General features: G+C 43.0%; 2 protein-coding genes across 3 annotated transcripts in view; one reads left to right on the forward strand and one right to left on the reverse strand.

Moving 5' to 3' along the window:
- Window positions 1–3,239, reverse strand: part of sowahca (sosondowah ankyrin repeat domain family Ca) — a 133,331-nt gene extending 130,092 nt beyond the window's left edge. For both annotated transcript variants that reach the window (XM_078545548.1, XM_078545549.1), the window contains exon 1: window positions 1,039–3,239. In XM_078545548.1, the coding sequence (XP_078401674.1) occupies window positions 1,073–3,064 (1,992 nt within the window). In that variant the 5' untranslated portion in view covers window positions 3,065–3,239 and the 3' untranslated portion in view covers window positions 1,039–1,072. The remainder of the gene's footprint in view (window positions 1–1,038) is intronic.
- Window positions 3,240–3,333: 94 nt separating this feature from the next.
- Window positions 3,334–17,539, forward strand: part of septin10 (septin 10) — a 50,144-nt gene continuing 35,938 nt past the window's right edge. The window contains exons 1-2 of the mRNA XM_078545550.1: window positions 3,334–3,650; window positions 11,005–11,119. Coding sequence (XP_078401676.1) covers window positions 3,621–3,650; window positions 11,005–11,119 — 145 coding nt within the window. The 5' untranslated portion in view covers window positions 3,334–3,620. The remainder of the gene's footprint in view (window positions 3,651–11,004; window positions 11,120–17,539) is intronic.

The raw sequence follows: 17,539 nt of genomic DNA on the forward strand, positions 1-17,539 counted from the left end.
GATCAAATTAAAAGGACCAGCCTGCTTATGGTTTCTCAGTACACCATGAAATAGAAATTTCCTACTTGCCCGCTCAAAACAAATTCCTTAAACCAAATTCATTACTATAACTAAAATGATATAAAACCTACACTTTATATTGTCCTCCTGGGGGGGTGGAAATAAAGTTCTGTTACTATATATTTTCATCTTAAACAATGGCTGAAAAATCCTGTTAAATAACCTATTTAGTCAATTAGTCTTTAAATTTACAAATTCTATATTGTAACACGTCTCATTTTACTTATAGAAAGAATCCCTTCTAAGTATTGAGAGTTATAACACTAGCTATCTTATCAACCATAACTAATCACCAATACCACATTCAAAGCAGCATGTCTGGTCATAACTTGTTAGCAGCAGCAGCTGGATTTTTAGGTTGCAGCAACCAAGAAGTACCTTTTGACTGAATCAAGGCAGCATTTCAGAAACCAAACCCTTCTCCATTCTTTTTAAAATCATACAAATTATTTCCAATGTGATTCTAAATTATTTTCTATGGAACTATCAGATTAACACTTTGGAAGCACTGTAATGTCACCATGGACCTGAAACCGAATGCAGCAGGTGTCACAATATTTACAACATAGTTACAGTATATACATTCACAGTATTCCCTCACTATTATACTTGTTCCAGAAACGTGTTCCACAATGTTCTAGAAAAAAATCTACATTATTGTTCTGTCCTACTTTAATATTTTCCAGTTTTTATATGGTGAATTTATTGTATTTCTAAATACTATAGCAATGATTTAAAATAAAAAGAAGCTTGTTAAGGGTCTCAACTCTACTGAAAAAGTGTAATTTAGTACTAAGAAGATACAGTAGGAGATATATACAGACGATTAGCATCATTCAAGGCAACTAACAAATATACACCAAATATATCCTTTGCTCAGGGTGAAAAGATTCAAGTTGGCACCATTGATTAATAACTAAATTAATTACTAGTAGTGCAGTTAAAAGAAAATAGTTTTGTTCACTCTATAAGTGTTACCACATTCGGCTCATCTCCGCATTCCTGTAATCTCTCATCCAAAAATAGTTGACTTTGGTCTGAGTTTCAATGCGCTTTTTGGATCTCTCTGATCACCTGTTCCTCGAAGAGAGGGCGTAGTGTGAATAATCTGTGTTTTAAATCTTATTCGACTGAGTTTCATTTTATTAGTCGAGGTTTTCCGGCTAAGTGCTTTTGCAGGCGTGCCATTAGAACAAGCCTCTTCTTCAGGAGCACTGGACAGTTTGTGTGTCAGGTTGGCGGGAAGAACTTTCGATAGTCTCCAACGGCCACTTCCATTCTGTAACGCGTTTTCAGAGTCAGAGTTTCTAGATGCACCAATAAGACTCCTCAATTCTTCTGAAATCCCTTGGCCTAAGTATTGCCACGCCTTTTTACCACTGTAGTCCCTAATATCAACATCAGCGTCATAGGCGCCAGACAACAGTTTCACTACTTCTGTGTGCCCATGCATTGCAGCCAAATGTAGAGGGGTATAACCGCCACTAGATCGAATATTAATATTGATTGGAATGTCATGTTTTGCTGCATAATTGACTAGCATTGCTAACAATTCCGGTTTACCATGTTTTGCTGCCCAATGAAGGCATGTAAACCCCGTGACAAAATCTTTCCAAGTAATCAGGCTGGGATCAGCTGCCAGTAATGCTTTAAGGTTATCCCACCTGCCTTCCGAAGCATGGATCATCCACTCATGTTCCAAAGGATCAAGTGCTACTGATCCTGTATCTTCATAGTCCAGTTTTGAAGAAGTTAAAGAGGAGGAATCGCTATCGCTTCTACTAGATCCCAAATCTCCTTGCTTAACATTTAGGAAGGCGACAGTGTTATTGTAAACAACACTGTGTCTTAGCTGAGGTGAACTGCTAATCATTAGTTCTCTAAAGTTTTTCCTACTCGATCTGGGTGTACATAATAAGCTTTCACTGGCTGGGCTCGGTGCACCTGTCGAGTTCTCAATGGTGTTTCCATCATCACAAAGACTGCTTGACCGATTAACCGCCAGACTGCGTTGTAAACGCTTTCGGGAAGATCTTCTGACATTAATATCTGGGCTTGTCTTGACTTGAGTGGGTGAAAAGTTGCATTGAGATGCAAATAACATTTTACTTTCATTCTTTGACTTAATATCATGTTCTGTAGGGCCCACGTTTTCTAATATTTTGAATTTTGCAGTCTGCTCTGCAGTGCTTTCAGACAAATTCCAGGTTACAGCGTCCTTTCTGTCATCGCCTGAATTTGAGGAAGTGGCAAGCATATCTCCACCATCTTTTGCATTCTGAACACCCTTACTGGAGTCTTGATTTGACAATGTTTCACCCAAACCAGTAATTAATTGCAAGGATTCGGTCGTCAATTTCGTTGCTTGGTTATGGTCGGTTTGGATTCGATTCCCCCTTTTTGCGTTCATATTTGACACTGTTGGATTCTTATTTGATGAAGAAACGTGTCCATTCGTGCCATTTGCATGGGAGTGCCTCGCAATTCGTCCATCTTCTTGAGCACTGTGCTGGCCCACGGGTACAGTCTGATTACTTTCATTGCATTCTTCATGACACGAGTTGTCCAAATATCCATTGTCAAGTACTGGCGGTGAAAGTACTGATTTAAGCGGATCTGTCAAAGCTCCTCCACCTGCGCTTTGTTTTCGCGCTTCTGCAGATGACCCGATGCCGTTTGCTCCACGTTGCCTGTCACCATTTTCCACACCACCGGCAGCACCATCACTGTCTTTACTGACATGCCCCCTCCCATCAGCAGACGCTTCAGACCAGTTAACCTGACCCCGGTACTTCTTCTTCAAACAGATGTACTTCATCCCGTCTTCATGAACCACCAGCCCCACTTTGTTCACGAACTCTTTGAACTGCCCTCGAGCGTTTGCCTTCGTCTTGGGGTTGTTCAAAAAAACTGTGAAATGTTCCAGCAGCTCCGCACTCGGCACTTTCCCTCTTCTCTCCGAAAGAAACTGCCACACGGCGTTCAAGCTAAACTCCGTTGCCATTACGATATTATTTTTTTTATAAGCAGTGTTTTTTCAACAGACGGGCTTGGTGGTGACGGCAACAACCTCTCAGAGACATCACTGTACCAGCCTATTTTTTCTCTTTCTCCCTCACTAGCCCTTTTCCAAGCTGCCACTGAGTTATCCTGTGGCCACGGTAAAAACCTCCCACCCCTCTCCCCCATAGCAACCAATCACTTCCGGTCCGACCCTGGCCACCTGTCAATCAAGCACCGACCATCGGCCCACAGCACAATGGGGGCCACAAGGCGGAGAGCAAGTACAACGGCAAAAATATTAGATATGTGGGCAGCTGCTGGTGTACCTTTCTTTCGTTCTCTCTGAACAGCTCGGGCAAAGTTGAGTGTAGTTTTGTGTGGTTTTTTTTTTGAACTGTTAATTTACTGTGCTCATGTCTCTCTTTACTCCCGCCTCCAGTGTTTGGTAGAGTCCCGCAGTGTGCATTGATTGAAGCGGAGCATCCGCGTTCCGATTTCAACCGGCTCCCCAACCGTCACTGTGTCAGAACCCGGCTCCAACCGTCACCAGCAGCGCGATGGCTTCGGCAGACATCGTCCGCCAAATGGTGAGCATCTTCTCTCCTGCACACTTGCTCTTTATTCGTTCATTTTTGTGCAGATCAACCAAACAATTTAGTTTTACCCGGGTCACTGACTGGGAGTTGTCACCAATCCGGGCGGGTCAATTAGTGATCGTGTCGGGTTGGGTCGGATTTGATTAACTTTTCTCTTTTTCTTCCCTTCCCTTCCCCCTCCCCGGCGGTGATAATGATTTAATTGGTGTTCGTGGCGCGACGCCTGTTGTTTAAACACCATGGGCCGAGTTGTGCAGGAGTTTTAGTGAGCGGCGCCCCACCAGAGCGCATTCCACAGTGAAGGGGAGAGAGGAATTCGATGCAAAGCTGCAGCTCTGGGAGATTTACCCACTCATTCCAGTGAAATGGGGAGTGGGGTGGGGAAGCTTTGAATTTCCACTCTTGCTCAGATTTCTTGTGCAGTTTTAGACACGATTCCATGTCTTAAAATAAAAGTTTTTTTTGGAAGGGGTCGGGGGGATGGGGGAGAGGAGGAGAAATGAGTCGGCCATTAACTAACCAGTGGACATGCTTCCTGACAAATGATCGGAATGTTTCCGACAATTCCTGGTCGAGGCGGTGCTGATATTCCTGTGGAATGTGGCTCTGGAGAATTGGGATTAGGCTTCGTCCCCGCTGCCCGAGTTTGAGGTACGGTACTAAGTCATACATTCGGGTCCTCGGCTCTTGATGGGCCTTAGCAAAACGTTCAAGTTTACTTTAAACAAGTTCCCTGCCCACTTTCTGAAACGAAAAACATTCTGTTAAAGTAAAGCAATGTTGCAGTTCCCTTGTTACAGTCATTGTGGCTTGTTTCATCAAGTGTAGTTAGCCACCGTTTTGACACCACGCTCTAGTATAGGCCATTCCTCGGGAGCTGAGCATCCGCTAAGAAAGGTCTCATCCGGACCCATAGTAGGAAGAGTTACTCGTGTGCAGAACAAATTTTACACTTTCTTTCAGTATGTTTTTCATTCACGAAATGATTAAAGACGACGATGACTGCACATTAGCTGCCTTTTCGGAGCTGGAAATGCAGTGTATCATGGCTTTATTCTCCAATCCATGACAACTTTGGCCTTACTGCAATTTTCTTTGTGGTGATCGTAATGTACCAGCCTGCTATAGGTAAACCCTACCTTGTTTCGAAGGTTCCGATCATGGACTGAAACCACCAACAGTGGATAAGTTCATTTATCTCAGCAGCTTCCTTCGGAGGAGGCAATGGTGTAGTGGTATTGTCTTTGGACTAGTAATCCAGAGAGCCATTATCAATTGTCATTAAAAACCCTTTGGGTCGCCTTTAGGGAAGAAAATCTGCTCTGTACCTGGGCTGGCTGACATGTGACTCCAGTGGCCTAGCAGGCCACTCAGTTGTATCAAACCGCTATGAAACTGGATAGATCACCCAGCATCAAACAGGCACTGGAGATGACAGTGGCAAACTCACCTGTTGACCCTGCAAAGTCCTTCTTACTAACATCTGGCGGCTTGTGCCAAAATTGGGAGAGCTGTCTCACAGACCAGTGAAGCAACAGCCTGACATAGTCATACTCTTGGAATCATACTTTACAGTGTCCCAGACATCACCATCCCTGGGTATGTCCTGTTCCACTGGCAGGAGACAGGCAGCAGAGGTGGCAACACTGTGGTATACAGTTGAGAGGAAGTTGCCCTGGGATTTTCAACATCAACTCTGGACCCCATGAAATCTCATGGTATCGGGCCAAACATGAGCAAGGAAACCTCCTGATTACCGCCCCCTCAGCTGATGAATCCGTACTCATTCATTTTGAACACCACTTGAAGGAAGCAACCACTTGAGGGTGGCAAGAGTGCAGAATGTACTCTTGGTGGGGAATGTCCATCACCAAGAGTGGCTTGGTAGCACCATTACAGGCCAAGCTGGCCGAGTCCTAAAGGCTGCTAGACTGGGTCTGCGGCAGGTGGTTTGGAAACCACCAAGAGGGAAAAACGTAATTGACTTCTTCCTCACCAACCTGCCTGCTGCTGGTACATCTGTCCATGACAGTATCGGTAGGAGTGACCACAGCACAGTCCTTGAGGAGACAAAAGTCCCATCTTTACACTGAAAATACCCTCCATCCTGTTGTGTGGTACTACCACCGTGCTAAATGGGTTAGATTTCAAACCGATCTAGCAACTCAAGATTGGGTATCCATGAGGCATTGTGAGCCATCAACAGCAGCAGAATTGTGCTCAACCACAATCTGTGACCTCATGGCCTGGCATATCCCCCACTCCACTATGACCGCTATGCCAGGGGATCAACCCTGGTTCAATGAAGAGTGCAGGAGGGCATGCCAAGAGCAGCACCAGTCATACCTAAAAATGAGGTGTCAACCTGGTGAAGCTACAACACAGGACAGTTTGTGTGCCAGCCAGCATAAACAGCAAGTGATAGACAGAGCTAAACGATTCCACAACCAATGGGTCAGATCTAAGCTCGGCAGTCCTGCCACATCCAGTCATGAATGGTGGTGGACAATTAAACAACTCGCTGGAGGAGGGGACTCCACAAATATCCCCATCATCAATGAGGGGAACCCAGCACATCAGTGTAAAGGATAAGGCTGAAGCATTTGCATCAGTCTTCAGCCAGAAGAGCCAAGTGGATGATCCATCTCTGTCTCCTCTGGATCCTTAGCCAATTTGGTTCACTCCACGTGATATCAAGAAACAGCTGAAGGCACTGGATACTGCAAAGGCTATGGGCCTTGACAATATTGCGGCATAAGTACTGAAGACTTGTGCTCCAGAACTTGTGCTGCCCCCTCCCCAGTTAAGCAGTTACAATGTTGGCATCTACCCAGCAATGTGGAAAATTGCCCAGGTATGTCCTGTACACAGAAAGCAGGGCAAATCCAACCTGGCTAATTACCGCCCCGTCAGTCTACTCTTGATCATCAGTAAAGTAATGGAAGGGATCATCAACAGTGCTATCAAGTGGGACTTGCTTGGCAATAACCTACTCATAAGTGCTCAGTTTGGGTTCTGCCAGGGCCACTCAGCTCCTGATCTTATTACAGCCTTGGTTCAAACATAGACAAAAGAGCTGAACTTGAGGTTAGAGTGATTGCCTTTGACATCAAGGCAGTATTTGACCGAGTGTGGCATCAGGGCCCTAGCAAAACTGGAGTCAGTGGGAATTGGAAAACACTCTGCTGGTTGGAGTCATACCTAGCACAAAGGAAGATGGTTGTGGTTGTTGGAGGTTAGACATCTCAGTCCTGGGGTATGGCTGCAGGAGTTCCTCAGGGTAGTGTCCTAGGCCCAACCATCTTCAGCTGCCTCATCAATGACCTTCCTTCCCTCATAAGGTTAGAAGTGGGTATGTTCGCTGATGATACAATGTTCAGCACTGTCCATGACTCCTCGGATATTGCAGCAAGACCTGGACAATATCCAGGCTTGGGCTGACAAGTGGCAAGTGACATTCATGCCAAACAAGTGCCAGGCAATGACCAACAAGAGAGAATCTAACCATCGCCCCTCGACATCTAATAGCATTACCATCGCTGAATTCCCCTGCTATCGACATCCTGGGGGGTTACCATTGACTAGCCATATAAATACTGTGGCTAAAAGAGCAGGTCAGAGGCTAGGAATCCTGCAGCGAGTAATTCACCTCCTGTCTCCCCAAAGCCTGTCCACTAGCTACAAGGCATAAATCATGAGTGTGATGGAATACTCTCCACTTGACACCATCCAGGACAAAACAACCCGCCATCCACAATCATTCATTCCCTGCACCACTGACGCACAGTGGCAGCAGTGTACCATCTACAAGATGCACTGCAGGAACTCTCAGCACTTTCCAAACCCACGACTACTGCCATCTAGAAGGACAAGGGCAGCAGACACATGGGAACGCAGCCACCTGGAAGCTGTCCTCCAAGCCATACAGCATTCTGACTTGGAAATGTATCGCTGTTCCTTCACTGTCATTGGGTCATGATCCTGGAACTCCCTCCTTCTCAGCATTGTGGGTGTACCTACACCACATGGATTGCAGCGGTTCAAGAAGACGGCTCACCACCACCTTCTCAAGGGCATTTAGGGATGGACATGACTTAGGTACTGTGTGCAGTCTGAAAGAAAGGCTGTAATTGCATTAGAGAGGGTACAGAGGAGATTTACAAGGACGTTCCCAGGACTGGAAAATTGAAGCTATGAGCAAAGATTGGATAAGCTGGGGTTGTTCTCCTCGGAACAGAGGAGGTTGATGGGATATTTGATTGTGAGGGGTCTGGATAGAGTGGATGGTAAGGGCCTATTTACTTTAGCAGGGAGGCCAGTGACTAGGGGGCATAAATTTAAAGCGATTAGTAGAAAGACTAGATGGGAGATGAGGAAAGATTTTTTCTCATCCAGAGAGAGGGTTGTGGGGACCTGGAACTCACTGCACCACCTCAGGATTTGAGTGCAAAAATCTAGCCTGACACTCCAGTGTTGGAGGTGTCATTTTCAGATCTGTTGTCATTTTGACAAAGTGCAGGGGAGTTTTCCCTGGCGTCTTGGACAATATTTATCCCTCAACCAACATCACAAAAACAGTTTATCTGATCATTGTCACATTGCTGTTTGTGGGAGTTTGTAAAACTTCGTTGCTATAGTTCCCACATTCTAGCAGTGACTACACCTCAAAAGCACTTTATTGGCTATAAAGCACTTTGGGATGTCCTGTGGTTGTGAATTGCACTATATAAATGCGAGTCTTTTTATTTTTCATCACCATAGAAGAAAAAAAATGTCCTAAATCATGTACATGCTTTGCATGCGAGTGATGTCAATGCTCTTAAAATATTAGTCATACACTATCTGCATGCACAAAATAATAAATAATGGAATAGTTTCCTTGCTGAAGTCTGAATTGACTTCTTGCAGCTGTGGTTATAGACAACATCTGTTGTATTTCTGAGATATAGAGCAGCAGTGGTCATGATTTTTAAAAATGGTATAATGTTCCACTTTGTAATTCTCCCATGTATTTGCAATGAGCTTCAATTGAGTTACCATCATTAGTAACTACGAAAGTACAGTTCGCCTTGTCCATTGATTATGCCATTGTGTTGTGTACTGTAAGTTATTGGGTTGGAAGAAGATCCTTGTTGCGGTGAAATTCTAATGTGCTTAGTTTTCTTTCAAGTAGATAAGTTCAATATAACGAAACAAATATAGAGCAAGAATTGTATGCTAGGAGAATAGAAAGATGTGAAGCTTTAATGATTTATACTGTTTTAATGAAATAATTAGTCTGGATTAGAATGTTACAGGGCTGGAAAATTGCAACTATGAGGAAAGATTGGATAGGCTAGGGTTGCTTTGTTTAGAACAGAGGAGGCTGAGGGGTGACCCAGTTGAGGTGTATAAAATTGAGGGGCCTAGTTAGGGTAGAGAGGAAAGACCTGCTTCTTCTAGCTGAAGGGTCAATTACCAGGGGGCATAGATTTAAGGTGATAGGTAGAAGGATTAGAGGGGACGTGAGGAAGCACTTTTTTTCACCCACAGGGTGGTGGGCCTCTGAAATTCACTGATTAAATTGATGGTTGAGACGAAATGCTCAACTCATTTAAAAGGTACCTGGATCTTTACCTGAAGTGCTGTAACCCGCAAGGCTACGGACCAGATGCTGGAAAGTGAGATTAAAAATAAGCAGCTAGTTTCTTTTTTTTCCCTTTTCTTTTGGCCAGCGCAGTCACATTGGGCTGAATGGCCTCTTTTTGCGCCATAACCTTTCTATGATTCTATGGTCTGTGAACAACTGTAAAAGTGAGTAGATATTAAAATCCCTTTGCCCATTTCTGTTAATTGAAATGTGCATTTCGAACTAATTGTTTTGGTTGAACTGCATATGGTGGTGTTAATATTCCAAACCAATCTGTTGTGTTGAATGATTTTTCTGCAGGAGATGATGGTGTCATAAAATTCTTTATTTTCAGGCAGACGGTCAGGAACTTTGATTTAAAACACTATCCAAAAGGTGCAACAAACAATGCATCCAACAATGCAAAATTTCCTAGCACTTCATTGCAGTGCTAGGCTAGATTAATACTCCTGTTTAGCTCACAAACTCAGGCAAGAGTACCACCCGTTGAACTGTCCGCTGTATACTAACTGAGCCATCAAGAAAACACTACATTCGTTTTCCTAATTGGCCAGTCAGTATTTTCATGCCCAAGAGACCATCAGTTAACATTTTTTTTCTTTGCAAAAGTCATAGTTATTATGCCATAAGGAAGAGACTATTTGGCCCATCGAGTCCATGCCAGCTCTCTGTAGAGCAATCCAATCAATCTGATTCCCCTGCTCTACCCATATCCTTGTAAGTTTATTTCACTGTAGTGCCCATCCAATTTCGTTTTGAAATCATTCAAGTGAACTTAGAATCAGATCTGCAGTAGATTGTAGTTTCCTGATTCTCCTCCTCATTGCATGTTTCTGTATGCTCATGTTACTGCATTACTGCTCTATTTTATATGTGGCAATAAATTAAACATTTGAAAGTTATGGAAATAGCAGATGGGAAGATTGAAAATATAGTTCTAATATTCAAAAAGATTGCAAGTGCAAATATAACAGGCATGTTAGCTCAACATGTATGTTAGGGTGAAAGCAGGGGATATGCACACCATTACTCAAGATGCTGTAAAGGCCTTAATTGCAGGTTAGATCTTGGAGAGTGCTTAAAAACACTTTTTTCTAGTTACGTTGCTGACATCTTCTCAGCTGATGGCTACATGTATTCTGGAGGATTTGGTGCATTCAAAATGGTAGTGATAAATTTTGCAGGTGTGGTGCCTTGAGTGGCTTCCTTCTGCGGTGTTGCCTTCTGAATAATAATTTCTGCAATGACTGTAGGACTAGATGCAAAGTCGCCCCCCCCCACACACACTATTGATTGGTGAATACGTAGAACTGATGTGCGATTAATTGATCCTTTTAATTGGAGCTGTTGATCTCTTTGGAGAAGAAGGGTTGAAGAAATTAGTTATTAATGACATTGTTTGAATTTTTCAGGTTAAGTGAAGGAACTTGGCGTTCTTTTAAAGTATGGAAGCTGGTAGTGGGGTGGGGAAACTCCATGAAAGAAACTCATACAAGGGCAGACTTAATTTGGTTGCATGACTTTTTTTTTGTTTTACATCTAGCTGTAGTGTTCTTTAAAATACTATAGGCAATATTAGGGAAGCTTAATCTGTGATGGAATTACTTCTGGCAGTAGATATTTGAATGTGATTCCATTATGTTAGGATGTTGGAAGCTATAAGAATATTTTAATTGTCAGTTAGCTTATTGGATGTACTATTGTTTTCTCTTGCAGGGTGAAAGTGTTCGTCCACTTTCATTGTCAGGTCATGTTGGATTTGACAGTTTACCAGATCAACTAGTTAACAAATCTACTTCCCAGGGATTTTGCTTTAATATTCTTTGTGTTGGTAAGTACTTGATTATTCTATTCGAACTATAGTTGGTTGATTGGTGATCAGATGAAGGTGTTTAAATGATAGTGATTTGATTAGGCAGATACAGATTGCTATTTACTTTGGCGGGGGAATCCAGAACGAGGACACAAATTAGGACATAAGGTTATGAGCAAAGTCGAGAAGCACTTTTTTTTTCACGCAGGGGTAATGGTACTACAGAACTCTTTTTTTGCTAAAAGGCTATCGTTGCTGAGTCAATGAAATTTGCAAGACTGATCAAGTGGTAAGCGTATCATGAATGGTGGGTAAATGAAGTTAATGTACAGATCAGTTAAGATCTAACAGAATGACGGAAACAGTCTCCGAGCACTCACTAACCCTCTCCTCCACCCACAAATTTTGTTAAGCAGAGCTTTGTGATAGCTGAGGAGGCCTCATTCCCACATGAATACACCTCTGTAATTCCATATGCCTACAAACACAGTCTCTGTCAAAGACAATAGATTCAAATGCCAAATTAAAACACAGTAAAGCAATAAATTTGTGGAAAAAGTCTTTATTCAATTCTTTCACACCTTACAATGGCCTGACCTTGTGAAAGGATTGGACTGGAGGTGGAAACACCCTCTGCTCGGGCTGCCTTGAACCACATTAGCAGAACTACTTCAACTTCTGGGTAGGCAGTTTTTCTCATCTTCCTCGCTGGAGAGCATTCCTGCTCATCAATTTGTTCAAGGTGTTCGCTTTGTGTTTCATGATGGTGGGCAAACTGAATGGTGGAATCTCCCACTCCTTTGCGATACCTGCTTTCCGTTTCACGGCACGTTTTTCCACTTACTGTATCAACTTCACCTCCTCTCTGATGACGACATTTTTAATTTTCACAGAAGTTTAGCCATACCTGTAGGCTTTGCATCTCCTTTCACAGGGAGATCTCGATATCAAATGATGGCTTGCCCAGCACGCCGTGATTTCATGCTCTTGTGTGGTCTAAATCCACTCTGGTCAACACAGTCATAAGGCAAGCTTAGACAAGTTCAGCCAATTCTGAGTTACCACTGCGGAATTTTGGCTTATCACTGGCACAGTTCTGTGGAATTTGCTATTCTGCTGGCAGGAATGGTTGATGACTTTGACATAACAGGATTTTTGTCATTGAGTTTGACTTATTGCAATTTCACTGTATAGCTTTAAGGTGCCATGTCCTGAGCAGCAATGGAAGCTCTATCTGGAATGCAAAGGTAAAAGTTACCCACCTAGTTTGAGTTTGAAATAGACTCCGTTCTCACTACATAGAAAAAAGGTGATTATGGCTGATTTTTGCATTGATATCCGATTGCAGACTCCACACCGTATGATATGTACTTTTGGGTGTGTGGTATTATTTGTGCTGTGCTGTTACCTGTTGTTTATTTTAAGTCAATGACACATTATCAGATTGTTCATATAGTGCCTCCGCTCAAAGCCTGTGCAAACATGGGCACATTTGACAATGAACACAGGAATGATGACAGCAGTGAATCATCGGTTGTGTCTGTGGCTGATCCTGGAGCTTTTACTGATGTGGAACACTTTGTGGTGTAAAATATGGAATCTGTTTTTACATTGGAGACACATTTTAAATAAAAAAGTTCCAACTGTTATATGCTGACCCTGGAGAGTGTTTAAAATACATATATTTGCCCTTTGTAACTTAGTCCTTTGGCAGGTCTGACCTACATGTGATTCCAGTTCCACATGATGTGATTGACTCTCTTTATCTGCAGAAGGGGCGATAAATACTGCCTTGTCCAAAATAGATTAGCATTGATGTTTTTATTGAAATATGTAAAGTAATTGTGAATAATAAGTGACCACTTTAATATTTTGTAAATTGTGCAGCTATGCCATGAAAAATTGATCACGAGAAAAAAATCTCCCAAGACAAAGGAACATATACCAAAATAAAGTTCCATGTTCTCGGTTGAGTGAGATAGACAGTTCTTTGTTTTAATTACTACAATGTAGCACATATGCATGAGCACACCTTAAATATTATAAACCTGCTACAACCCAATATCTTAACTTCCAGTGGACTGTGTTGATTACTGGAAGGAAAACAATGCTTTCATTGCAGAAATAGAGTCATTAAATACAGAAGTTTAATGGGCCAGTTGACTGTGCGGATTGCACTTTGAAACCCTGTTTGGGTTATTAACAACATTCTAGAATTATGTTGGTATTTCCTTGTGATCTGTTTAAATATACAGTTTCCCACTTTGCACAAGGCATCACTGTCAAAAAAGCACTTGTGTAGCTACTGCATGTACTTACTTCAAGTGGCCTGAGCAGGCCACTGTTGTGAAGTAATTTCCATCTGCCATAGTTATTTTTATGTGCCTAGTTGATCCCCAGTTATTCAGGGGGAATTATATCATGACACTTGGATTACATCCATTATCGTTGTCCTCAATCCGTCCTCTGTCCCAAAACACTTTTTTTTTAAAGTTTGGATCCAAAAGTGGCCAATAAAACAACGGCATATACCATTGTGACTGTCAGGAGTAATGAGGTTACTTGGTTATTATGACACAGCCGATGGTAAAGGTTGAGTTGCTCAAATCCCAGAGGGAAACTTGAAACAACTGTAATAGCCCATTTTTACAATTTGTATGTTTCGAGATGCAGGCTTTGAGTTCAGTAGTAATAAAACCACTGAGTCTTGAGAGGGTTTTTATAAAACTAAATTAACCATTTATTAATGGAAGAAAAATTGTAAGCACGTACATATGTCTACAAAATTACTGCTATAATAACTACAAAAATCCCCTAAGTTAACCTGACTCTTAGTTACACCCCTGTTAAGGCAACAGTAAAACTCATAGATTTAAAGAAACACCTGACAGAGCATACCCTGGACAGTCGCATTCAAAATAAGTTTCTTTCAGTCCTGCACCCTTGCAGACATACTTGAGGTTGACAGGCTGGAGGCTTCTCATACTTGATGGATCTTAAAATGCCTCTCCCTCTCACACAATCTCCTTTCCCCTTTATACATATCTTTCTCTTTGAATGTAAATTTTCCATTGTATTACTAGGTTTTTATTTTTTCCTATTCTAACAATAACATCCTGTGATTCCACCAACCAATTTTATTAGTAAACTGAAAAAATAAACACGTCTTCTGGCTAGGTGCAAGATTTCACCCATTCTTTTGAATGTGTTATTTAAAAATGCAAATTGTCCCCTTGACACCTATGTTTCTAAACTTCCCCATGTTTACCTAATTACCATTTCAAACCTACTTTCTAAAAATCAAAGCACCCAGGCTACCTACACACACACACACTAAAAACTCTATGAAAAAATAATTCCCAATAACATTAATGACATTAATCTCCTCATGACTTGGTGACATTCTACTATTCTCTGTAGTCATTATTGTTATATTAATTATAAAATAAAAACAGAATTACCTGGAAAAACTCAGCAGGTCTGGCAGCATCGGCGGAGAAGAAAAGAGTTGACGTTTCGAGTCCTCATGACCCTTCAGCAGAACTGAGTAAAGTTAGGAGAGGGGTGAAATATAAGCTGGCGGAGGGGGGGGAGGGAGAGAATTTGGGGGGGTGGGGGGTGGTTGTAGGGACAAGCAAGCAGTGATAAGAGCAGATAATCAAAAGATGTCACAGACAAAAGAACAAAGACGTGTAAAAGGTGGTGATATTATCTAAGAGAATGTGCTAATTAAGAATGGATGGCAGGACACTCAACGTACAGCTCTAGTGGGGGTGGGGTGGAAAGACTGACAGGGCATTACAGTTATAGATTTAAAAATAATGGAAATAGGTGGGAAAAGAAAAATCTATATAAATTATTGGAAAAAACAAAAGGGAGGGGGAAGAAATGGAAAGGGGATAGGGGAGGGAGTTCAAGATCTAAAGTTGTTGAATTCAATATTCAGTCCGGAAGGCTGTAAAGTGCCTAGTCGGAAGATGAGGTGCTGTTCCTCCAGTTTACGTTGGGCTTCACTGGAACAATGCAGCAAGCCAAGGACAGACATGTGGGCAAGAGAGCAGGGTGGAATGTTAAAATGGCAAGCGACAGGGAGGTTTGGGTCTTTCTTGCGGACAGACCGCAGGTGTTCTGCAAAGCTGTCGCCCAGTTTACGTTTGGTCTCTCCAATGTAGAGGAGACTGCAATGGGAGCAATGAATGCAGTAGACTAAATTAGGGGAAATGCAGGTGAAATGCTGCTTCACTTGAAAGGAGTGTTTGGGCCCTTGGACGGTGAGGAGAGAGGAAGTGAAGGGGCAGGTGTTGCATCTTCTGCGTGGGCATGGGGAGGTGCCATAGGTGGGGGTTGAGGAGTAGGGGGTGATGGAGGAGTGGACCAGGGTGTCCCGGAGGGAACGATACCTACGGAATGCCGCCAGGGGGGGTGAAGGGAAGATGTGTTTGGTGGTGGCATCATGCTGGAGTTGGTGGAAATGGCGGAGGATGATCCTTTGAATGCGGAGGCTGGTGGGGTGATAAATGAGGACAAGGGGGACCCTATCATGTTTCTGGGAGGGAGGAGAAGGCGTGAGGGCGGATGCACGGGAGATGGTAAGCAAAGGCACTGTTAGAGAGATCCTTGTGGAATATTTCTATCCATTTTTAAACCACTGAGAAATTATCCTTAACTCCTAAGTACTTTTTAATTCAATTTTCTACCATTCTCCTAATTCAATGCTCCTTAATATTCTTTATTAGCCTTATACATGGTGCTTTGCGAAAGGTTTCTAAAAGTTTGCCAGCTACATCTGCTGTATTTCTCTCATCCACCATATCCATCCGAGTTCTAGTCTTACCTCGTCGTCAAGTGGAGGCCAGGAGCTCCAAGTCCTAAGAGGCCTCAGGAGTTCTGCGCATGCGCAGACTGGAAGGGGCTGCACATGCACAGCAGAGCATTTTGGAGTTCATCAGGCACCTGCGTGAAGAGGGGGAAAAAAAAGAAACGATGTGCAAAACTGGATCATGTGACTTGGAGCAGAGCACCATAATCAAAGAGTCCCAGGCAGGGAACAGGGAGAGGTCCCAATTAAGGAGAAAGAGCGGCAGAGAAAGAGGCTCCACGCAGGAAAAGGGCTGCAGTTGGCAGACTTTAAGTGAAGAGGGCCCAGGAGAAGCCCAGCGATCGAAGAGAGCTCAGGATTGGCCCTGGTCATTGATGAGGGCAGCAGAAGGACAGTGACTCAATGCTGCAGGCCATTGGGGTGAAGGTACCTCTTTTGGAGCAGTAGTATTCTGCTCGGCGTGGCCAAACAGCTGAATTTCTGCTTGTGAGTTGGTGCAGAAATGCAGACGTGGGAATCCAGGGGAACGGAGTCTCGGGAGAGCGAGGTGGACCGTCATTGCTGCCACCCCGAGTTGGAGTGACTTTTGCAGAGAATTCAAAGACTAAATCCATGGGATCTGTCTTGGTCGCATTTGCTATATAATGTATAGTATATTAGACCACTGTTTGCCACTTAATTCACATTTACCTCATATAAACACTGAATGTTAAGAGTATAAGATACCTATTGTAAATTGTTTTATCTTTTGTGCAAAATCTGTGGAATCTTGTGGCTTTATTCTCTTCGTAAGTGCCTTGAATTACAAACTTTGTCTACTTTAAACAATAAGTCCCAAACCAAATCATTCCCAGAACTTGGTGGGTTTGGTCCAGGACCATAACAAGATTCAAACAGGGTTGTGAGAATTATGGGGTGTGGATTTAAAGGCATCTCCAAAGAGATTGGGTGGTATTAAGGGTCTGATTTTGCATGGGAATAATGGCTGTTTGAAAGGAGGTGATCAGTAAATACCTTAATCCAAATCCTCAGTAACAACCCTGTGTAGTGTGTGGCCAGTGCTGGTTAATCAGTTCCTTTAAAAATACCAAAGTGGCAGTAACCTTACTTTCCTTTTATCTTCGTTCCCGGATCCAGCCTTTGTATTCACTTTTTTCAACTGTGCCACAACCTCTCTCAAATCTTTTCAGGTGGACCAAATCTCATGCCACCGTTCAAGCCATGCGAGCCCATTTTCGCGCCACATCCCGAGTCACAGGATCGCTTTGGCCCACAATGTTCCACCGCTGGAGTCTGATCACCCGATTCCCCCAAACACACTGACCCCAATAGGAAATCAACTCAAACTGCTGCTCGACAGGTGCCATCGAGCACCAGACTGACTGACTCTGCCGCCACTGCTGACTCTGGCTGAGCTCTAGCTGCTCACCCCACAATGGCGCATACCTCCCTGCCACCTCCAGCCAACTGGCTTGCACGGACTCCGTCTGGAGATCATCACACACATAATTAGAACAAAATTGGATTCGTAATCCCCACAAAATAACTCTTTAATTGTAAACTGATGGAGTTGCGGAATGCAACCCTCAAACATTTACTTACTAAAAATCCTGAAATTA

Source organism: Cetorhinus maximus, chromosome 7 (assembly GCF_964194155.1).
Source record: "Cetorhinus maximus chromosome 7, sCetMax3.hap1.1, whole genome shotgun sequence".
NCBI classification, from domain to species: Eukaryota; Metazoa; Chordata; class Chondrichthyes; order Lamniformes; family Cetorhinidae; genus Cetorhinus; species Cetorhinus maximus.